Here is a 23,530-nt window from a genome sequence, read left to right as displayed (position 1 = left end):
TGGAGGCGTTGGGAGGGGGCGGCTAGGGTTTCGCTCCCGAGCTGCCCGCGTGAGAGCGGCGCGAGAGCTCTTTGAATCGTATTGGCAGATCTCTTACTGCAATTGTTAAACATCACAAATGCATAAATGCAGGGTACATATGATTTAATCGGGTTCTCATAAACCCATCATACAATACAAAAGATAGCAGCAGAAATCTCATAAATTCACATAAACAAGATGGAACCCATACTGCCACTGCCAATAATCTCACAAGGGCAATCAAATGGGAAAAGAGCGAAGCTGCAACTACACACTACCCTCGTCATCCTCGGCGAGATACTAGTGGAGCACATCATCAACGTCTGCATGTGAATGATGTCTCCTTCTGAATCCTCCAGACTGGCAATGGGTTCTGCATCCATCTCATAAACGACCATCCTTTATTCAGTTGCATTAGCTACCTACATCCCCAACCACAATGCCCATATGTTCTGCCTCATTCTCATCATTGGCCTCTTCTTCTTCTGAACTATCAGCATTAGCATCTTCCTTCTCTGCATCATAATAACTGTTATCACCATCTCCATCGGAGACATCAATGAAAATGGTTCCTCTGCATATACTTCAGCCACACCAAGTTCATCAGTACAATCTAATATGTATTGACAAACCATATCATCCAACAATGCACGCAGACCAGATGCTAAATCTTTGCCTGGGAACAGCCAGTGCAGCATGGTTCCTTCCTTAACCTTGCAGTGCTCACACAAAGCTCCAAATAACTCAGAAAGGCACTCATTATCCCGACTGATATAAGAAATTGCCTCCGTTCCACCACAATAGTTGTTCTCTCTACCTGACCTAACAAATTCACTCATAAAATGGAATCTCACTCTTAGTGTACCAAGGAAATCCATAACTGCAGGTGTGCTACCCTACATTCAAAATGGCAATAAATAAATACTTTGCATCATAATCAACTACCCTAGGTCCATATCCCAACAAACTTTCCACGATAATCTTATCGCAAACATCCCACCAAGTTGAGCTCAAGTACTTCTTTTGTAGCTAAAAAATTGTTCACCCACACCGAACCCGATAATACAAACCACCATTATCAAATTAACAGAAATCAACGTGAGAAGAATGGAGAGAAGGAAACTAATCTTCCACTCAGTTCATCAAATAATTGTGTCCTCAACGTGTAGTTTGATACCTCTTTATCTCTGCACATACATACTCCCTCCGTCCCAAAATATAAGCATTTTTAGAATAGAGACAAGTCAAACTTTTAAATTTTGACTATTAATAGCAAAAAAAATAAAAATATTAATCATATAAATTTAATCTTACTATATTTATCATTAAATGAACTATCATAATATGCAACACTTTTTATTTAAAACATTTTACTTTCGTAGATGTTGTTCGTCAAAGTAGTATAACGGAGACCGTGGTGAGACTCAAAAAATGCTTATATTTTAGGATGGAGGGAGTAGTAATTTTCAATATGTAGTTGCATGATCAAACATACGATCAGTTTATCAGACGAAGTTGCATTGAGGACATTGGACTTTGGTCCCATCGCTTCAAACAAAAAGACCGCTTTTTAGTTTCAATCTGGAAATCCATTTTCGTTTTCCCCCTAATTGCTCGCTTCCTCTTTCCCTTTTTCCTCTTTTCATTTGTTTGTCGGGCAGGGAGTTTCTCCCCACAGTGGGGCGACAGAAAAATGGATTGGGATAAAAATTGATGATTTTTGTTCATTACTTATTTGTTCTTTGAAAAGGTAACAATAATGGTTATCAGCGCTGTCGGATAAGGGCTTGCCACTAATATCCTATCGCCTGCAACGCCGTACTGGACAATGTCTATTTCACCTGCGTCAGACCTGTTGACTGTTGTCGTCCATGGCCACACTGTAGCTCTGCCCTTGACCTCCGCCCGTCGCGGATGATCATCCAAGAAGGTTGCCCTCGCAGTGCCCAAACCAGGCTCCGCCCGCGCTCACCACCGAGGTAAATTTCTCATTGAAAAAGGTCCATTCTGTTTGTTAATATTTGAAACATTTCTTTGTGCTCCTTCATGTATAAAATCCTGTGAAGTAGAAATATTTTTTTTCTATGATCTGGGAGGAAGGGAAAGTTTCCTACTTCACATCATAAATACCTACTTGCACTCAATCTCTTGGTTTAGAACAGGGACTATTTTCTAATCAGCGATAATGCTCAATACCCTGCATATAAGCTTTTGCTTTTGAAGGCTCAACTATGTTTTCTGTTTTTTGGGAAGACGAAATAGCCCTGGTGCGGATGTATGAGAGCAGCCCGTGCCGCAGGAGTGTAGGAACTCGGGTCTAATTTGTTAACATTGACAAGATGATTAAATCGAATTGTGGTATTGTGCTCTCTCATTCATTAAGTGTTTATTGCCTAGCTGATGGGAATATGGGATTCGCCTCATTAGTTTATTTTACAGCCTCTCGAAACTCTTCCAAGTTTGAGGCCCATGCTTGTTGCTTCAGTGCCAAAACAAAAATGTGTTGACAATATGCGTTATATCATCATGTCACTTATCATTTAATTTACACTTCCAATGTTATTTAAATCATCATGTCAGTCAGTGCAGCTGGACTCAAGGTTTCCGCTTGGCCGCTAGCCTGCTACCTTGCTTGCTTGCAGAATTGGAAGATGTAAGAGGCTGCAGGCAATTTCTTCAGAAAGATATGCAACTGTATGTGTTTCAATTGGTGTCTCAGATAGAACATTCTTTTTTCAGCCCAAGTCGATCCAATAGGTGTCTTAGCTCCACTTCCAGAATCAAGATGTAGTTTTTAGCCTAGAGAGAAATGACAAATAGATTTCCAGCCACACTTCCAGCTACCCAGTAGGTTTCTGCTTGGCCGCTAGCCCACCTTGTTTGTTGAGAAAGATGAAAAATCGAGGAATGAAATATTCTAGATGTTAGATAAGCATGGACAATACATAATTATGGCTTGGGTTTATTTTGCTGTTATAATTAGTCTTGTTTTAGACTCATCGTAACAATCTCAGTTTGTGATGATATGCAAAAGTTCAATTCGATCCGTCACATCATTGATAAAAAAAAAATCTGCCTACTTGGTTTGTGAGATTGTCACCTGGTGACAATTCTGATTAACCTTTTCTGATTGAGCACTTGAAGAGACAATACAAAATAAAATGTTTTATTTTAAACAGCCAAAGTGTATGTACGCAGTCTCTCCAATTGCCTAGCTGTACTAAATCCTGTATTATGGTGTTTGGATGGAATTAGTGTCTTTTTCAACAGCACTTAAATGTTGGTTTTTCCTGTTACCTTGGCTCCTTGCGATGTAAGCCTATGTGTTTTGAATGATCACTACTTGATGTAATTGAGGACAGCAACGCATGATGATTCAGAATTGATATTTTAGTTTCACCTCCCTGGGTCAGTTTCAGGCGTCATCGGTGCAGATCAAACATTCTAGCCATTATGGTATGTTCTTTCACTAATTTTAGTTTCTCCTGATTTTTCTTGGATAGAATCTATTATATGCCACTGAGTTTGTCACGGATCTACGATTTGCCACTGACTTTATCAAGTTTACAATATGCCATCGACTTTTACTTAATTTCTACGATTTACTATCGCCGTTCAGTTAGTCTCCGTTAGGACTCTATAAATTTGCTCAAATGACTAAAATACCCCTAGGACAAAAAATTTCAAAATTTGGATAAACATTATGAAATATCATATTTTAAGTTTTTGGCCAAAATTTGAATGTTTACAATCTTGTGTTTATAATATGATATTTTCGAATTTTTGTCCAAATTTTAGAAGTTTTTGTCCTAGGGGTATTTTGGTCATTTGGATAAAATTGTGCAGTGCTAACAAAGGCTAACTGGACGGCGATGGTAAATCGTAGAAGTTAAGAAAAAGTTGATGGCATATTGTAAGAACGTGAGAAAGTCAGTGGCAAATCATAGACATGTGACAAAGTCAGTGGCATATAATGGATTCTCTCTTCTTGGTTTTAACAGAGTCAGTGATTGATTGCGAAATGGAAAAACTGGAATTATTTGAATCTTCAAATATGAAGAAACATGGACAGTTCTTCTTTCTTTAGCAAGGCACAAGAAAATTCAGGCATAACCTAGGCCATGATAGGGCACCACATTTCTGATGTAGTTTCCATTTGCATGAACCAACTAAAAAAGGATTTACCTTGTTTACAATAATGATATGCAAAAGTTCAATTCGATCTGTCACATCATTGATAAAAAGGAAATCTGCCTACTTGGTTTGTGAGATTGTCACCTGGTGACAATTCTGATTAACCTTTTCTGATTGAGCACTTGCAGAGACAATACAAAAGAAAATGTTTTATTTAAAACAGCCAAAGTGTATGTGCTCAGTCTCTTCAATTGCCTAGCTGTACTAAATCCTATATTATCAGTTGGCCATGTTGCAGCGCGTATGGTGGCTCTATATACAATTCTTTGCATGGTTGGGGAAGAAGCCAACAAGAAGTAGCTGAGATCTATGCAGTTCGATCCCACTTATGTAGTAGCTACTCCCACTTCTCAAACGTTCCTTCTTCCTTAGCTAGGCTGCATACCTGTTTATGTGCTTCAACCACAGGGATCTTGCCAGTGTCTTCGACTATATATGTGCTTGATACTGTCTTCCTAGGTTTCTTGCCAGTGTACAATTGTGGAAATTTGTTTTTTTATCATTATGTCAATAATCTTTTGAGATTGAAATGGTGGGTCGGAACAACGCAACAAGGATATGCATCAATCGATTATAATATCGGTTCATTGCTATTACATTTTGTACTAAGAATTGTCAATAGCATTTTCCAACAATGTGAATATACAACACTTGCATTATAAAATACCGCCGTAGCGTTAGCACGGGCACATTACTAGTTTTGTAAAATGCTTAAACAAGTCACTCATTACCCACTTCATCCGGGAACACCCACTTCCAATTTTCATCATCCTCATCAACCACTTCTTCGTCGCTCAACGACTTAAATGTTGATGACCAACTCCGCTGCAAACTTTCCCATCCCATTGTTTTGAAGAAACAAAGTTCACAAAAGAGAAAGAAGTTAGGGCAATCTAAAAAAAGAAGGGGAAAAATGGGAAAGGAGCAAACCGCAGATGGGACGATGAAATGGAGTTCACCCTTTAAATTAACTTTCCAAGAGTTTGCCGTATCAAAATTATATACACTTTAAATGGACAAAAGAGGGAGTAGTGTACCTGTTGTAAGCAGCAGTTAAACTCAGCTGCAAATATCTTTGAGTGGCGACTTTCAAGAGAAGACCACTCCAAGACCGTTCTGCCATCCATGTCAATGCTGATCTCGTACAGAATCCCGTGACTCCCCAGTGCCCTTGCTCATGCTTCCTCTCATACTCGGTAATAGTGAGGCTAGTGATAAGATGGTTTTGACTGTCAATGCTACTGACCGGGCAGTTGGCAATGTGCAGCGCCTTCCTATCATCCTTGGATTCTTTAATTTCAAGACTGGAAGGTCATTTAGGAGGTCTCCCACGAACAAGGATGGAGCAGAGTGCTTCTCCCAGGTCCAATGGTTCGTGAGTGGGAACTTGAGAGTCCATGTCGTGAGCACTGTATCGCCAATGGGGAGGCCTTGGATGTAGTTGTCCATGGAGATGAACAGGATGGTCTCCGGGTCCCTACAGATCATGGTGCGGTGCTCTGGATGTAGTTGTCCATGGAGATGAACAGGATGGTCTCCAGGTCCCTACAGATCATGGTGCGGTGCTCTTCTGCCGACCTCTTCCAAGATAGAAGGCTAGGCTTCATGACGCATTCCTCAGGCAATGAGATGAAGAACAAAAGTAGGTGATCATCATCGTCGTCAGTGCCGGTGCCGAGCTTGTGAATGTGATCGCAGACCAAGATCCCTGTCCTAAGATCAACCCAGCAAAGCGAGATGGTCAAAACAGCAAACACCATGTCTGCACAGAAGGAGTAGGTGGGTGGCCATGTCACGTCGTCCTTATCTTGATTGGAAGCAGGGATGGGGAGTAGCACCTCTTTCTGTATCCACTGACCGTCGGCGAGCGGGCCAGAGCTAGGAGACCACCACAAGAAGAGAGTGACCTTATTGGAGGCGAGATGGGTTCGGGTGTCCTGATGTGAGAAGAGCTCGACGAGGACGTAGTCGTAGTAGTCGTTGTGGCGTAGGATGGTGACCCCGGTCCCAATGCCGCAGTGCGACATGCTGGTAACGCAGGTGGTGTGCAGAGGCAGGATGATGGCGACCGAGTTGGCCCAGGTGTTGAGCACCAGATAACACCCCGGCGAAGGGATCCCGGGACGGTAGGTGCCAAAGTAGAGCACAAGCTGTTGGGATACGCGTAGGCTACGACAGCATAAATCAAAATTTTCTATCGCGTAAACCAGGAACCATGCAAGTATTAGATCATAGATCGTTACCACTCGACGCGCTGCGCAACGGAAAAAGACGCTAAGAAGTCAAAGGAATTCTCGCGAAGTAGCGCGCGGCGATGTAGAGGAAGTAGTCGATCACACCGGCTCGACCTTCTCCTCCTCGTGCGTTCTTCTCGCCGTACTCCCACGCCGATCAGCACCGCAAACCAGCGGCGCCTCTACCGGTATCCACACGTACAGGGACGGAACACCACGCGCAGATGTGCTAGCACCCGCCCGCGGCTAGGGTTTTGCTCGGAGAGGGAAGTGACGGCTAGGGTTTCTTACGTGATGCAATGCCTCCGCCGGTCGCACCCTTCACGAATATATAGGATCCATCACTCGGGCCTCCAAGGCCCGTAGGAATCCTATTTAGATCCCTATCCGAATTAAGCTCATATTGGATCTCCATCCAAACCCCTTATTCCGGCCCATTAAGCGTGCGACCCTGTAGGTTCATGTACACTCGGCTGAAACCCGAAAACTCCTTTTCGGTCCACGCGTCAACGGCGGCCCCTAGCAGAACGTATTGACCCACCGGGCATATATAAAGATCATATCGGCTGAACCTCTAGTGTATACTTGTATGAACCCCTTTGCCTCACGATATCGATTAAGCTCAAGGCTAGATATGTGCCATCCTTTAATAGCTCAATCATTCACTCGAACCTGTTGATAGATTATATAATATTGAAAGAGGATTCACCTGTAGGGGTACTCAAGCAGACAGTGAGGCCAAGATCTCCATTTACGTGACATAGTTTAACAGCTGGTGCTTATGTTGTGCAACATCAATTGGGGTGCTCGGGGGAATTAATCCATCCTTCAAATATGGTACCAAAATAAGCTGAAACCGTGGAAGAATACAAATAATATAATGTATACCAAAGCTTTTCATAGCCAAAAAAAAAAAAAACACAAGCCATAGGCTAATGCAAGTACTCTTATCAATTTGATAAGCACAATTTGTTGTTTCAGGTTGGTTTCATATAAATTAGGTGTATGTTACAGAAATCTTTCATATCAGATGTTGCTCTTCTTTCTACTCATTATTCCTTTCCAAAAGTTTTGCCTTCTTGTCGACATTCATATTAGAACACAAATCCCTCTTCCAGTCCCATTTTATTAACTCTGATATAATAGGCCTAAATATAGAAGGTTTTACAATCTTCAAATTACCATCCCTGAGAAACTAAATGATTACCTTCGAATCAACTAATCTAACACCTGGACTTGTAAAGCTGTAGGTTAAACACGATAAACATATACTACTTGTTAAAGCAAGCACTGTATGTGTGTAAGCAAGCTGTAAAACCTGATAAAAGAAAGCAATGTCTGATTAAAAGGGTCCATCTGCTGGTTCATGAGCTTTCTTGTCGCGGCGTGCTCTTTCGCCTTCCGTGGCATTGCTGTCCATCGTCCACCTATGGATGAGCTCCATGAAAATTCCCCTCTGTTGCAAATTCCCGAGAAAACAACCAATCAATCTATCTCAGCCAACAGTGAACACTGAACAAGACCATCAGACCAAGCGAGCGTATCTTCTGATTGATCAATCAATCTACCAATCGTGCATATACTTTACCACGATGATTACCGGTGCTACCACAGAAGTGACCAGCTTCCCCTGCTTGAACGGCTATGGTGGTGAGCTGCATCCTCGATCCAGCAGCGAGGGCAGAGATGATAAGCCGCATCCAGCGGCCGCCGCTGGCGGCTGAAAGCCTGCCTGGATCCATACAAGCATGGAAGTTGCACAAGAGAGCATCAGGCGTCGGCTGCTTTAGGCGAGGCGGATCTGGTGACAGAAGCCGGCCGTGGCGCTGGAGCCCGGACTGGCATGGCAATCAAGGGCAGGTGGTGAGCGCGAGGCTGACCGCGAGATGCGGGAGAGACGGCGTGTACATTCTTCCTCTCTCTCACCGGTGAGGGATGGGGAGGATGCGCGACATGGCGATGGATGGATGGATGCGCGGTGGCGGGGTGAGCGCAGCGGTTTTGAGGATTTGTCGCGGCGGCGAGATTGCGCGATGGATTGAATGCCGTGGGATTTGGGTGCGAGGGCGGAGGCGGGGAACGCGGCGAGGATTAGCGATGGATTGAACATGATGGAGATGCCGGATACCGCGTTATCTGTGTGATTTGGCTGTAGGATAGGAGGGTAAAACTCCTCCTTTATATACTAGTATAGGGGCCTGTTTGGTACAGCTCCAACTCCTAAATTTAGCTCCAGGAGTTGAGTCTGGAGTGGAGTTGTGGAGCTGCCTAAACTCAGCTCCACAACTCTAGTTCATTTTGTGAGAGAGCTCCATCCAGCTCCACTCCCAGTTTTGGTGAAGCTGAAACTGTTTGGCTGAGCTCTAACTCCAGGAGGGGTGGAGCTGGAGCTGGAGCTGTGCCAAACAGGCCATAGATATAGAAGTATAGATATCAATTGCTTCTAGAGTGTGCAAGGGCTATGGTGCTTTGGGGTGCTGAGATATTGCGCACCCCATGATAATTTGCGTCAACTTCCATCAACACTGTGAGCGTGTCATGTAAGGCTGGATTTTTCACATTTTTAATCCTTTTGAAAAACTTATCCTACAAATAGACCCCTAAAAAACCTTATTCTAGAATGATCCTTTTCGGGGCGCCAATGTCTTTGGCGCTGTGGTCCAATATGACGGCGCCAATGACGTTGCGCCGTCCCCCTAGCCCCCCGATGAAAGTTAATTTACAAATGTGAAGGGGGACAGCGCCAACGTCATTGGCGCCGAGGACCAAATTGCAAATTTTTTTTTTTGAAAATGGTAGAAGGCAGGATGCAGCAATACAGCCGACGGGTGGCGCATGTTGGCGACGGAGACGAGCCGCCGCGGGCCTCTAGATCTCGGCGATGGTGTAGATTAGCTTAAATACTGATGATGCTGCGGGACAGCAGGCGTATCAGGATCTCCTAGAGCAGCTCGTCGGCCATCAAGTCCACCGAAGGCCCCTCTTCGTCGGTTGCCCACGGTAGCCACACACCGGTGAGATGAGTTCAGGGGATTCAGATCGGTACCACTCCTTAAGAATGGGGTTGTGTCGCCGCAACTGAGCCTCACTGACCTCAAGGCCCTCTCCATGCTCAGCCACGGCATCAAGGGCGTCAACATCGTGCCTACCGACGCCGCCACCACGGGAGCAACGACAGACGAGGGCGCAAGGTGTCCACCTGACGTGGATCCATGGCTCTCAAGGCCATCTACCGCTACTCCCTTCCCTCTACGGCGGCGTAGCCATGGATAGCGTCGTCGGGTTCACCATCGATTGGTGGACCTGCTGCACCAGGTCCATTAAAAGCCTCTCTTCCGCCGCCCACCACCTCAGCCGTGTGCCACCGGCCGCATATGAAGAAGAAGAAAGGGAAGAGGGGAGAAGGAGAAGGGAAAGAGAGAGAAGAGAGGGGATGAGGTGGAGGAAGTGGGCCACTGACATGTGGGTCCTAATATTTTAAAATTTGTTATTTGACTGACATGTTGGCCCACATATTTTGTTTTATTTTTTATTTTTTAAGTTACTAGAAAAAATGCTCGTGCGTTGCAACGGGTAAAGACGTTTTTTCACTTATATATTAAAAGCTGAGCAATAAATTGAAATATTGGGATCGCTATATACATTTTAATTGAAAAAGTTAATGAAAATCTTTCCTGGGTGTAGGGTAGATAGCCTTTCTTCCATTTTTGCCCTAGGCCACTCTGCTACGTCCCTATGTTTGGCCTGTAGCCAAGTAGCTGTAAGCTCAGCTAGCATAGTCTACTACCATCTTCAACCCCTTAAAGATAGTCCGTGGCTGGATGGTTACCGAAGCAAATCTCCCCCATTAAATCTGGTCGAATTTTTCTCGATCACTTAAAATTGGTTGAGGATTTTTTATCCACTCAATCTTTTCTTTCCGTTTTTTCCAAAATCAGAGCGTAAAACTCTTTGTTCCTCGTCAAATCAGTCGAATCTTTCTTGATAACCCAAAATTGGTTGAGGGTGTTTCATCCACTCGATCTCCTCTTTATGTTTTTTTTTTTCCAAAATCAGAGTGTAAAACTCGGGATAAAAAGACTGGGGAAGATAGCTATTATCATCGGCAAATGTTAAACGGATATTAAATATGACAAATTAAATCCGAATCGAAAGGGAAAATAATGGAGGAAATGATGAGGGAGGAGTGGGGAATCGATTTTATTTTGAGGAGAAAACGCACAATCAATATGGCGGCGGCGTGGCTACAGGGTTCAACTCGGGAGGCGTGCGGCAAAAAGATCGGATTAAAAAACCAGATGAGAAAAACCAAAAGCACATAGGAGAAAAAACCGGCGACAAAAAAATTGATAAAAAAAACCAAAAGCTGCCGGGAGGCGCAATGGGATTAAAAAAGATGAAAAAACCAAGAGCCTAAGCGCGTGCGAAAAAAAACTCTTTCGCGTGAAAAAAAAGTTGAAAAAAATACCCGTGCCAAAGAAACCAAACGGACTTCTTTTTTGTTCTTTTTATTGGCGAGACATTTTTTTCCTTTTTTTTATGGAAGTCGGACGCAAGATGCTTTTTTTTTATTATTGCTTTTGAGTCGGACTTTGTTTTTTCGTTTTTACCTCTTTGAGCAGGACTTTTTTTTTCTTTATTAACAGACAACGGAAATATTGATAGAGATAACATAAAATTAAAAAATCAACTCAAACACGGATGACGTACCAAAGTTCTGGTAAAAACATCTTCAATTTTTATAATAGTAGAGATTAAATTTTGCTTCATGTACCACGTGAATACCACGTCAGATGAAAAACGAGTCAAATTAGCAACGTAGGCGCCACATCAGCTAAAATCACCATCCAAACTGCCATGGGACCTATATTACATCGGTTTTGATAGTTGAGGTACCCGTTGTATTTGGTTTTCTGGTTGAAGGACTTAAATCGGATTCCTTTACAAGTCAAGGGACGTCAGATGAACTTATTCCTTCTCTCCTCACTATTTCAGGCCCATTGGCCCAAAAGAACATCCCAAAATCTAATTAACCCTATCTCCTCCCTCCCTCCCATCCAGCCGCCACAGCCAGGAGAGCGACCGGGCGACCGCCGATGCGCCGTCGTCGACTCGGCGCCTCCCCACGCCGTCCCGGCGGCCCGCGGCCCGCGCCGCCACCCTCCACTCCCCGCACCGCGACGCCTCCCGGAGCTCCAGACGAAGGTAATTCTTCCCCTGCCACTCCATATGCCACTCATACGATACGGAGGGTTTTTAACAAAATGCCACCCAATACATTACGAAGGATAAAATACTACTCAATAGATTATTTTTAGGATATTTTGCCACTTTAAGAAGGTTTAAGATAAATATGCCCCTACCATGGAGAGAGAGAGGAAGGGGGAGAGAGCCGGAGAGGGGAGTCGAACGGCGTCGGCTGTAGTCGCCGGCGGCGGGCGGCAACGAGGGAAGAACGAGCGCCGTCTGTGCTCCCGCTAGCGGCGACGAGGAGAGGAAGAAGACGCCGGTAAGCCCTCCTCCCCCATCGCCGCCGCCGTCTTCCTCCCTCTTCGCCGGCGTCTTCCTTCCCCATCGCCGTCGCCGTCTTCCTCCCCCTGTCCGCCCGTCGCAGCCCGCCCCAGTGCGCTCGCCACCCGCCGCCGGCGAGCATGAGTGTCGTCCGGGTCAACCTTCCGCTCCTCCCTCTTCCTCTCTATCCACAGCCAGGAGTATTTTGGTCTTAAAATCCCTCAAAGTGGCAAAATATCCTGAAAGTAATATATTGAGTGGCATTTTATCATTTGCAATGTATTGGGTGGCATTTTTTCTAAACCCACCGAATGGAGTGGCATATTGTCCTTTTTCTCAGCTCTGTACTGCCTAAATCCAGGATGGTTACTTTGGTTAGAAACATTTTGGGTTAGGAATTGTTCACAGTTGAATCTAGGATGGTTCATTTGATTTAGGATTTAGGATTAGTTTATTTGAATCCAGGAATCAGGAACGGTTCATGGTTGAACATTTTTTTTATTTAGTATTTGAATCCAGCCATCCAGGGATGGTTCATGGTTCATGGTTCATGGTTGAACAATTGAACTTTGAAACTTGTGATTCACTGATTTCTGAAGCTTTGTAGCAGAGTTAGTATTTATCAGTGCACATATTTAGCAGAGTTAGCATGGTCAGTACTTAAATTGGAAGACCATATTGTAGTATTTATCAGTGCACATATTTTCAAAATATCAAGAAGCGGAATGTTCTTTTCTGAATTGTAAGATTTCTTATCATTTTTCCATTTTCTATGCTCTATAAATTTGATATGTTCTGTCAATTAATAGTTTAGTACTGTACTTTAATATGCTTAACACATTCAATTTTTGGTCGATTCTATGAACACTTTATACCGTTATAAATATACAACTATTAGACTTTGTGGGTTGGAAAAAAATATTTTATCCCTTCTAATTTCGAATACCCAAGTTAAAAATCCTGGGCCCGCCCCTGGAGGCCAGCAGCCGCCCAACGCCCTCACTGACTCTGTCTGTTTGTCTATCTATCTTAGCGTTTGACTGTTTCAAGTCCTCACTATCTTGTCTCAGGTTTGTTCCACGGCTCCAATTCTGTATGTGCTGCGACTTTACATTTTGTAAGTTTGCATGCATCAATAGAACTAGAGTCATTAAGGGATTTTCTTCAATGAACTATATAAAAACAATTTAAGAAGCAAGGGCAAAAAAACTTGAATGGTTGCTTGGTTACATTTATTGAAAGGGATTTCTTCTCAAGTTAAGGATGAGGACAGCATCATTCATTTTTTTTTAAAAAAAAGCATTGGCAAATTGTCCTCTAAATTGTAAGATTTATTTATTATCATTTGCCATGTTCTAGATATTGATATGTTGAAAAATTGTAAATTAAATGTTGTAATTCTATATGTGGAGGATTTTATATGAAAATTCTATGAATATACAAAATTATGCTCAAGTTTGTGTTATATCCGCTATAGAATATACACAACTAATAGTTTAGAATTGTGTGATATTATACATGCCAAACATTAGTCTTTTGCTCTAAAAAAAAATTCCTACCCTTTTACGTTTTGAATACACAACTTTAAAATCCTGGGCCTGCTCATCTATGATGAGTCAGCGATATGCTGCTGATTTGCTGCCATTGTAGTTTGTAGGATTTGTAGATTCTGATGAAGAGTAATGTGGATATTGCATCGTTTGAACTTGCACATTTTGAACATGCTTTTTAAAATTAGTCGATTATTGATGTTAAAAGATATTATTGATTTATTTTTATCACATTTTAATTAAATTTGTACTTGTATATGGGATTTGCGGTGTTCGGAAATTTTTTATATGTGATGTGAACCTTTGAAGTAGGACTACCCAACCAAAAAATCCTGGCTACTCCCCACTCCGGCACATGCCTCCACATCCGAGGCTCCTACTCAACGCAGTGTTACCGGGACACGGACACAGGTGTCGGAGTCCGACTCGGACTCGAGTGTCCGACTTGGCAAGCTGAAAAAAAAAAGGATTCGGGGACTCGCCCCATATATATATATATATATTTAGTGAAAATATTATATATATCATCAAATATAACATACTCTTATAGTCAGTAAAACACTAAAAACATATGGTGTCACACATTATTCTGCACAAAAGATCTTATCTTCTTATTAGTTCCCACATAGAACAAAAACTGCCAGCCAAAATAAGTGAATTTCATGTGTAGAGGATCCCTTGTTCACAAAAAATCCCACTGCTATCCTGCCGCCCATAGGCCACATGCCAATACTAGATTTGTGAATGACTGGATGCGAGTAAGTCGCTGCTGTCATTGTATATTTTGGTATTGGCCTATTGGGCAAGACATGAATAGGAATGGGGAAGTAGTAATTTTGTTAAGGGTGGTCGGAGAAATTGGAACAGAGCTGATGCACTTGATAAACATGCGGGGGGCAGTTGATTCTTTGATCTACGATTTAGCATTACTGAGGCAAAATGTGTGCATCCTTGCTTTTTTTCATTTTTGATGGCGTATCTACCTTAGAACCTCTGCCTAAGATCTCTTGTTCTCGACTCCAGTTTACCTTGTGAATTGGTCTCCATGGCATGGGAACTCACTGAGGTCCCAGGCAACCCAACTCCCTCCCTCCGTGGCTCTACAGGTTTCTGTTTTATTCAATCTAGTTATTTTTTCCCTATGCTAGTTTCATAGTGTTATTTCTTATTTATTTTCTTGGGCAGTTGAAGTGATTGCTGCCAAGATTGAGCCCAAGTTAGCCAACAGTCTCATTCGGTAAAGGACTGGAACTCCACATTTTCTCCCTTTTTAATGCTAATTATAGCATTCTCATTTACAAATTTCAATTCAGGAATTTAGAACTGAATTTACCAAGAACTTGAATGGATTGTTTACTCTGTTCTGCGCAATTTAGTCGATAAAAAAACAGAGAGATGGCATTGTTTTAGGTTACGCTGTATTATGAATTTTATAATGTTACATTTCGAATTTAATTTCTCTTGATAGGACTTTTTCTTTATGTCATCGTCTAAGAGTTAAATAAAAATCTTAATTTGAATATTTCTTGTCAAAAAGACTGAATACATATTTGTTTAATTCATTTCAGGAATCATTGGGATTCAGAATCTAAACCCCAACTAATTTAACAGAAGCTTATATAATGATTTAATAGTAAAGAATGTACATATATTGATTACAATTCGTATGTTAGCATGAAATTGGAATTTTAATTGTTTTGTTGATAGTTTCTTCAAATAGGAAGTTTGAATTATGTGTCACAGTTGCTTAATTTCCGATGTCTAAATGGCATGTGTATCTTTATTGAGTGAAATACATGAGCAGTCCCTAAACTTGTGTGGTGGTGTCACTTAGGTCCCTAAAAGTGGTCAAGTTTAGGGACCTAAGTGACACCACCCCAGAAGTTTAAGGACCGGCCATGTATTTCACTCATTTATTTGACATGTTTGTCTCTTCTTTTCATGTGCTGTTATTTTTCTTTTGTTACGGTTTGACTATAATTAACAAGTGGGCTATATTTAGAGCAGTGATGTTATCAATGTGACTGGGTTTCAGGCAATTGAGTCAAGCATGCCCATTGGAGAATCTTCGGCATGTAAAACGGGTGCGTCGGTGCTGTGAATATGGTGGTAAATGTTCTTTTTTCTTTTCTCAATCGATTCCATGATATGTCCATCTACTTTATAAGTTGGTCCAGCTTCACCATTCATCCATACACTGTAATACTGGCCACACATCCAACACCCAAACAAAATAGATGGTTTGTAGCAGCTTTGGGTCTACTGTTGTAAAAACTTGTGCAGGCATGTGCACGGCAGTTTATATGAAGCCAAATCATCAATTCAACATGCAAAGCTCCACCTTTTCAGATTGAGCTTAATTTGGTCTGTCATTGTGAATACCAGGGGGTTGGGGGTGGTATTGCCCCCAGAATTATAGTACATGAGTGTAAGTGTAACAAAACTATCTTAAATGTGGATTTCCAACCCTATAAATGATTATAACCTTGGTGGAATTTATCAGCAGGCTTTCTCTTCAACAAGTTAAATATATAATTTGATTCCTCATTCAACGATACTCTTCAATCTTTAATGCTGATATTGTCATGTGAGATGCTGAACCTTATTTTCAAGAAACTTAGTCTTACCTAAAAAAGCAGCAGAACTGGGAACTAAAATCTAGAAGCTCATAGTGTTTTCCGTTGATTCTGCCTAAGAAGAAGTGCAAGAGTAGGCTAGTACATGCTGATCCATTGCTAGAATATGGACATAAAACTGACCAGCCTACAAATGTTTTAAGTTAGTTCCTGGGTAATTATGTTGAACACTTTTCTGTTTACTTTTACAATTTGATTATCTTTTCCTTGACAGAAAAATCTGAGTTATCAATCATCTTATGCCTTGCAACTGGGCCTGAACATTGTAGCGAAATGTTTCCTCAAGATGTAAAAAAGATTGTAGGTACCTACGAATTGAATACTTTCATTGCAAAAGTAAGTACTGCTGTTAACCTTGGGAGTTCGGAAATTTGAGTTCTCTGTTGTTTTTGTAGGCATATTGGACTTATTTACTAACTTAATCATGTCATACATTCATTAAGATCAAAATTATTGGTCTCTAGTTTTACTTATATGGAAATTATCCACCAAGATAGTGATTGTTCCGTGTTAAATCCTTACATGTTTCTTTGTGTGACCTACAGGCAATGTGAAGTGATATTTAATCCTCCTGAATCCATCAACATCTAAGGAATGTATGGATCATAGTAGTAATAATAGATAAAGATATAGCATTTTATCTTTAGGTAATCCTTCCAGTCACAAGGAATGTTTGGACATCTGCAAATGAAAGTTATGATATATTGAAAAATACAGTATGCTCCAAAACAATCTGCAAATATCATTTTCTTGTGTGCAATCTAAATATTCGTAGAGATCATGTTGATAGCCAAAGTTTATCCGCACAAGTGCACATGCACCAAAATGTCACTTATTTGTGACAGGGGAGTATCATTCTTCAAGCAATTGATTAGTAAGAAGATTTTGCTATGTTCTTATGATATGAATCTGTCTTTATATTAGGCATATCATATATCATTTATTGTTGCTAGAAATCTTTCTCAGGTTGCGAGGTTTCCTGCTACTTCAAAAGAGGAGTGGGAGGAACAATGCAAACTTTGGCCAACATCTTATCATCCCCCACACGAGTATGTTTCTGCACAGACCACATTATGTTTTATTCTGATGAATGTTTAAGTAACAATGGTTATGAAACTCAGTAACAAGTACGTACTAGGTTGCCTCACCTTGTAGCGGCGAGTGTATGGTAATCCGGGTCTTAGTCAGCCTAAATATCTGGTTTGCCTATTTATATTTTCCATTTATGTATGTATATTCACATAATATCAAATCTGCAAGGACTATGCCTCGTCACTGAATCCCTGCCACAAAATTAATATCTATCCTACCATCTTCTCATCATAAATAGTTACTCTCTCTGGTCTCAAAGATGTGTTTTGGATGCTTACACGACCTGGAACAACTTTGACCACAAATTTCTACTCCAAGATATTTCTATGACCCGATAAAGTTATAATTTTATGAAAGTATTTTTCTGAAACAAATCTACACATATTATTCTCATGCATGCAAGCTACATACTTAAAAAGATATTGATGTTCAAAGTTCTTAATTTTTTACTTGAAACGCATCAAAAAGACCAAAACAACATGTTTTCAAGACCGATAGGAGTAGTTTCTAACTAACTTTAATACCAAATCAGCAACCGAAAGCTATCATATGGCTAAATTCATTGGTCGACATGTTCTTGACATACCTTTTAAGTCCTAGAACTAAACCATAAGCCTGCTAATCACTAGCAAAAAAAACATTGTAATCACTATCATTTAACTACCTTGTAAACTGTCATACCAAGTAGAACGATTAATTGTCCCATAAAGCCACTTAACTTGTTGTCTTACTGGCCTTGTTGAGAAAGGCTTTCCCAAGCCGGGGAAGAGATCCTAACACCCAAATCTGTTTTGGGTTAGCTGTTTATCAAAATCAATTTTGTGGATGATTTGTCTCACTCATAATTAGCTTGCTTTGTGACCAGAGTGTAATCTGGCATGGAACAATGTCATTTTCATCATATTTAGAGGGTTCAAAGTTCCATGGTTGAAACTATTGAAGGGTCATCTTTGATTTTTTTTCTTTACAGTGGACTACCACATCAAGAGTATTAACTGCATTTAGTGCCAAAATATCTTCTTTGTAGCTATGACCAGATATCAATGTAAAATGTACTTAGAGAGTCATAGGTGAAAAATGCAGGTGCCAAGTGTCATCTCGCTTTGTATTATTTCTGGATGGCAGTGAAACCAGGGTCATCTGTACCATACAATATCATCTCTTCCTAGTTATCCATCAGATTATACCTTACAATACAAATATTGATATACTAATTTCTCCTCCACATGCTCAGTTGAGTTGGACTTGCAATGAACCAATAAACCAAAAGTTAGCTGGAGCATGTTTTATTGCATTTTGTTTTACAGCTGTGCTGATAGCCATTTTGTTACTTGCAGCTTGGATGGTGTATCTGGATTCAAAGAGTGTGAATTGCCATCAATATTTAATTGCATGAGAACTGCACTGCGGTTATCTGAGGTGACTTTACTGTTGTTTTTAAAGTATTCCTTTCTTGCTATGCTATAAATATAGTATTCCACCTGGTGTGGGCACTATGCTTGCATGTTTCTTTAGGATGTTAAGTTGTTAACCAGTGCTTTAACATGAACAATTGAACATCATTGGTTAGCTACCTATGCGTTCATGCGTACATCAAAGTTTATAGAACTGGCAGTAGCCAGCTGGTAAACCCAGGTAGTGAATTGAGAAAGAATAATAATTAAAGTATCATTCTCATATATATTCCTTGCATATGGCCTCATAACCTTTAGTCGTGCAATCCCACGCTACATTTGTATTGAAGCCACTAATTATGGTTTCTGAGCCTTCCTCCATTTGATGAGGAATTTTGGCCTGACCATCTTCTGAAAAGGATAGCCGTAGTTTTGGTGGATATGATTTCAATGATCCGGATATGTATGATCACAAAGATAAATTCCTGTGAGCAATCTGATGCTGATTCTAGGCTCCTTCTATTGCTAGCTGTTTCAGGTTTTGTCTAGTTCCAATTGCCTTGAGTGCTTCACTGGTGTTAATCAGTCAGAGATTGTAACTTCAGAACCCATGCTGACTAATAATTCAGTCAGACTATTGTATTTTTTAACTTCAATACCTCATCGAATAATCGTTCTTTACTTTGTTATTCTTGCAGCTATGTCTTAGCACAATTAATAACAACTTGTAGTGCGGTTTGGCAAGTTTGGTGTTTAGTCATATTAGGCCATTCTCTTCCTTATCAAAATTATCCTTCTCACCTGGAGATTGGGCCAATCCTACGTCAAGAGCAAAGTCACCTTATGTTCATCTTGGGCTGAAATGTAGCTTGAAAGCATGTTCATAGAAGTGATGAACATGTATGCATAGGTACCACATTCAAGGCTATCATTGTTACCTGGCCACCTCCTCCATGCCATTGACTTAGGTTTCATGGTGTGGAGCATGTAGAGTGCCCTGTGTGGGATTTGTTCCAAAAGCCATCATTAGGCCATATTTGATCTCATCAAAGGGCAGCAATGACAGCAATCAAGTGAATCATCAATCTTGTAACAGCCATATTGAGGAGCATTTGTGTCATATAAACAGCCATGGCTGTTTATATGACACAAATGCTCCTCAATATGGCTGTTACAAGATTGATGATTCACTTGATTGCTGCCAGGCTGTTTATATGACACAAATGCTCCTCAATATGGCTGTTACAAGATTGATGATTCACTTGATTGCTGCCATTGCTGCCCTTCCACCATTAGGCCATATTTGATCTCATCAAAGGGCAACAATGGCAGCATTCAAGTGAATCATCAATCTTGTAACAGCCATATTGAGGAGCATTTGTGTCATATAAACAGCCACGTTTAGAGAATTAAAACCTCCTTAAATCCTAGGAGAATCCTAGGGATGTACATAAATCCTCCCTATAAAAGGGGACATTTGAGATCAATGAAGATGGGAGGGATTCACACTTTCACTGTTCATCCATTTTGTACTTTAATAGGATTGCCTCATTGGCGTACTCTGACCTCTGCCACATTCCATGTTCACCCTTCTGAACCTTTTCTAAGGAATCTCTCAAGTAACATGTCATGTTCTCATGAATGTTGTCATGTACTCTAGGTTTCGAGAGGCTACCAAGGGCTTCAACCATCACACTGAAGCGGTTTTACGATGAGCATTCGTCATCTTTGTCCTTCACATACGTGAATAGTGTCTATATGCTTACTGCTGTCTATGGCATTGACGCAAAACAAGGGACTAGGATGATATGTTCCCATGTCTCTTCTCTCCTTTTGAGTATTGGATAATAAAGTTTTGATCCATAATCAGATTTCAAATAGCTACCATCCATAACTCAGATGCATTCCTTTATTGTTAACCTGGACATAAAGGAAAATTCTGGATGTGGACAAAGTGTAGATGTAGCACTCAAAGTTGAGAATTACAGCTGTGGTTGTCAACTGCGGTTGACATCAACATTGAGGGCCTGTTTAGTTCCCACCCCAAAATTTTACACCCTGTCACATTGAAAGTTTGAACACCTGCATGAAGTATTAAATATAGGCTAAAAAAATAACTAATTGCACAGATTGCGACTAATTTGCGAGACGAATCTTTTAAGCATAATTGCTCCATGATTTGACAATGTGGTGCTACAGTAAACATTTGCTAATAACGGATTAATTAGGCTTAATAAATTCGTCTCGCGGTTTACTGACGGATTCTATAATTAGTTTTTTCATTAGTGCCCAAACACCCCATTCCGATGTGACATGCCAAAACTTTACACCCCTGTATCTAAACACCCCCTGAAACAGTAGTGTGGATGGTGGTGCAGTGGTTGTGTAGGGAGTAGGGACTAGGGAAAGACTCAGGCAGACAGGATCATGGCCGGCTATGATGTGGGAAGAAAATATGATAAGCAATATAAGTTGTATCCAACTTGCTACCTGTATCTAGTTCTTATCTTTTGGAATTTCTTTCAAATCTTGTGTCCTTTAGATGCCATTTCCACTACATGAGCCAGTTATCATTGTGAATCAAGCAAGATCAGTGAAGTAGTTTCTCTGTTTTAAATATCACCCCACCCTAGGGTTTCTCTCCTAAAGCCCTCCAATTCAGGCCTGATGTCATTCCTTCCTCAATATAGTTATTACCTGTGATAATTTAAGGAGCTAGTAATAAGACATTTTTGTAGTATTGCGTGGCAACCTATCTGTGCGAACCTAACAAGTTTAATAAATTGTGAGGTACATATGCTTGAGAGCAAGTATTTATCCTCTATTGGAGAAGATTTAAATCCTTGTTATTAAGCACGATGTCCATATATGTGCTTCCTTTAACACGAAACTGCTGGACATGCATATGATGTCTGTCATGCTCTGCTGTTTACTTCAGTGTAGATCAAATAATTATGTTTAATTCAACATGGGTTCCTTGCTTGTACCAGGTGGGCAATGCTGCTGTTGTTGTTGATCCATCAACCATGCAGATTATTGCAAAGGCTACAGACCAAACACTCCAACATGATAGTTTAAAAAGTAACAAATGTGCTGAATTGAATTCAGACAGCCCCTTCTCATCACTTGAAGTAACTGAGAAGAAAGGGAGCAGGTTGTTCCTGTCAAACTCCAATGTTTCTACATGCAACAGCCTGAATATGGAAGCCTCATGTTTAAACCCTTGGGGATGGATGAAACCAAGGCCGTCTGAGCAGAAGTCATTGCCCTGTGAAGGTGGTTTTCCATGGCACCCTCTGAGACATGCTGCCATAGTTGCGATTGAAAATGCTGCGGAGAGGGATAAAGTGATGTTCCCTTCAATTATATCATCAACCAAACCAAATTCAGATGGAAATATGGAGTATTATTCTGTTAATGAATCAGCAAAACGACTAAAGGTGGATAGAAATGTGAGCTTTGTTACTCCTATTTTCTACCTTTTCAATGTTGCCTTTATCAGTATTGTTTCTCCTCGTTTTGGCTAAAGTCAGAATTGAACTTCAGGACGACAAAAAAATTGCACATGAAGCAATCTGCGATGACTTGTCAGAAACCAGACCATACCTTTGTACAGGATTTGACATTTACCTAGTCTGGGAACCTTGCTCAATGTAAGTTATTACTGAAGTATGGCATCATGCTTTTGCTTTCTGTTCAGTTGCTCACATATTTCTTGTTCTTATCGAAGGTGTGCGATGGCACTTGTACATCAAAGATTCAAACGTATCTTCTATGCTTTCCCAAATCCAATTACTGGAGCACTGGGCAGTGTCTACAGATTGCACGGGGAGAAAAGTTTAAATCATCGTTACTCTGTATTTAGGGTAAAAGTGCCCGAGTCATATTCGAATAGTTCGGGCGATTGTTCTGACAAATGCTGATACAGCTTGGCGTGCTCTGCATGAAGGGTGCGCCGTTTTCCAGTTTTGATTTTTGTGAACAGCTTGGCATGTTGTATCATTATATTATGTAATTCAACCTCAACTGCATAGTTTGTACTAGCTATTTTCCTAGCTTTTGTTACTGTCTTATTTCCTTCAGGTTCGGGTCGCAGATATTTTCTTGACGTTTGCTGACTAATTTGCCTGAGGAAAGGAAGTTGGTGATCGATATTATCGTATTCGTTCATATATCGTATGGCATTTCAAGATGTGGTATGTTTTTGGTATTTGTTGGTACCATTATCAACATATTGTAATATATTTCCCTATTTACTTTACTAGAAAAAATACCCGTGCGTGCAATGGGTGAAGGCTATTTTATTTTATTTTATACGGTTTAGTTAAGGTGAAATTCACTGTGAGAATTTGCTTGGATATATATTTTTATAGAAAATCATAAGTTGTAATTAGAGTCCAATCATATTAAGTTAGCATGTATTTTTTTAAGAGATTTTTTATATGACTCCTGTATTTCCAAAACGAGAGAATTTAAAACTCGACTCAAATACATATATGTATTTCTAAAAGTGAGCAAACTTAAAAACCGATTTATATATGGAGGACGTACCAAAGTACCGATAAAAACATCTTCAATTTTATACTAGTAGAGATATTAAGGTGAAATATGCCAATAGTACCATAGCACGTAAGGTTTGTAAGTTGTTCAAAGGAGATCTTTTTGTAGTCTGAATAATTGGCTTCTTATACAGTTAAATTAACCGAACAATTTTTTTTTTAAGATGGAGCTTAGTGGAGGCGTAACATGGTCGTAACATGGTCATGTTCCTATGCTTTGCATGTAATGTACGTGACACTTCCTTTATTGGGTTGGCTAGTGGCGCAGGTGGCATTCTATAGAAGTGCGATAACTTCTCACCATCTTCCGTTTAATGTCTTACTTTAAATTATACATAT

The 23,530-nt window shown here is 40.7% G+C and overlaps 2 protein-coding genes and 1 long non-coding RNA gene across 11 annotated transcripts; 2 read left to right on the top strand and 1 right to left on the bottom strand.

Annotated features, from left to right (window-relative positions):
• The first annotated feature begins 1,830 nt into the window (after nt 1-1,830).
• On the top strand, nt 1,831-4,808 carry LOC127783550 (uncharacterized). Its single transcript, XR_008019360.1, has 2 exons — nt 1,831-2,000; nt 2,602-4,808. It is a non-coding gene; the product is annotated as an uncharacterized LOC127783550 (long non-coding RNA).
• LOC127783549 (uncharacterized) lies at nt 4,757-8,585 on the bottom strand. Of its 2 annotated transcripts, none has more exons than XM_052310741.1 (2): nt 7,768-8,585; nt 4,757-7,299 (listed from the first exon to the last, which is right to left on the bottom strand). In XM_052310741.1, exon 2 carries the CDS (start codon nt 6,240-6,242, stop codon nt 5,700-5,702), a length of 543 nt encoding a protein of 180 aa, XP_052166701.1. In that variant the 5' UTR covers nt 6,243-7,299; nt 7,768-8,585; the 3' UTR covers nt 4,757-5,699. The 2 variants fall into 2 exon arrangements, with proteins under 2 accessions (XP_052166701.1, XP_052166702.1); XM_052310742.1 differs by having other exon boundaries at nt 4,757-7,275.
• Nucleotides 8,586-11,512: 2,927 nt separating this feature from the next.
• LOC127784363 (tRNA-specific adenosine deaminase TAD3) lies at nt 11,513-22,714 on the top strand. 8 transcript variants are annotated; one of them, XM_052311596.1, is made up of 11 exons: nt 11,709-11,958; nt 13,031-13,077; nt 14,534-14,616; nt 14,696-14,747; nt 15,546-15,619; nt 16,361-16,482; nt 17,113-17,195; nt 18,576-18,657; nt 21,623-22,084; nt 22,179-22,285; nt 22,363-22,714. In XM_052311596.1, exons 3-11 carry the CDS (start codon nt 14,556-14,558, stop codon nt 22,553-22,555), a joined length of 1,236 nt encoding a protein of 411 aa, XP_052167556.1. In that variant the 5' UTR covers nt 11,709-11,958; nt 13,031-13,077; nt 14,534-14,555; the 3' UTR covers nt 22,556-22,714. The 8 variants fall into 8 exon arrangements, with proteins under 8 accessions (XP_052167555.1, XP_052167559.1, XP_052167560.1 ...); XM_052311595.1 differs by lacking the exons at nt 11,709-11,958; nt 13,031-13,077 and adding an exon at nt 11,513-11,654; XM_052311594.1 differs by lacking the exon at nt 13,031-13,077 and having other exon boundaries at nt 11,710-11,958.
• Nucleotides 22,715-23,530: the final 816 nt, after the last annotated feature.

Source organism: Oryza glaberrima, chromosome 9, assembly GCF_000147395.1.
Source record: "Oryza glaberrima chromosome 9, OglaRS2, whole genome shotgun sequence".
NCBI classification, from domain to species: domain Eukaryota; kingdom Viridiplantae; phylum Streptophyta; class Magnoliopsida; order Poales; family Poaceae; genus Oryza; species Oryza glaberrima.
This window is presented reverse-complemented; position numbering and strand designations above follow the sequence as displayed.

Coding starts and splice junctions, on each gene's coding strand:
- LOC127783549 (XM_052310741.1), bottom strand. CDS start 6,242: ATGTCGCACTGCGGCATTGGGACCGGGGTCACCATCCTACGCCACAAC.
- LOC127784363 (XM_052311595.1), top strand. CDS start 14,556: ATGGCATGGGAACTCACTGAGGTCCCAGGCAACCCAACTCCCTCCCTC. Junction 14,617..14,695: donor CTCCCTCCGTGGCTCTACAG/GTTTCTGTTTTA, acceptor TTTCTTGGGCAG/TTGAAGTGATTGCTGCCAAG. Junction 15,620..16,360: donor TCGGTGCTGTGAATATGGTG/GTAAATGTTCTT, acceptor TTTCCTTGACAG/AAAAATCTGAGTTATCAATC.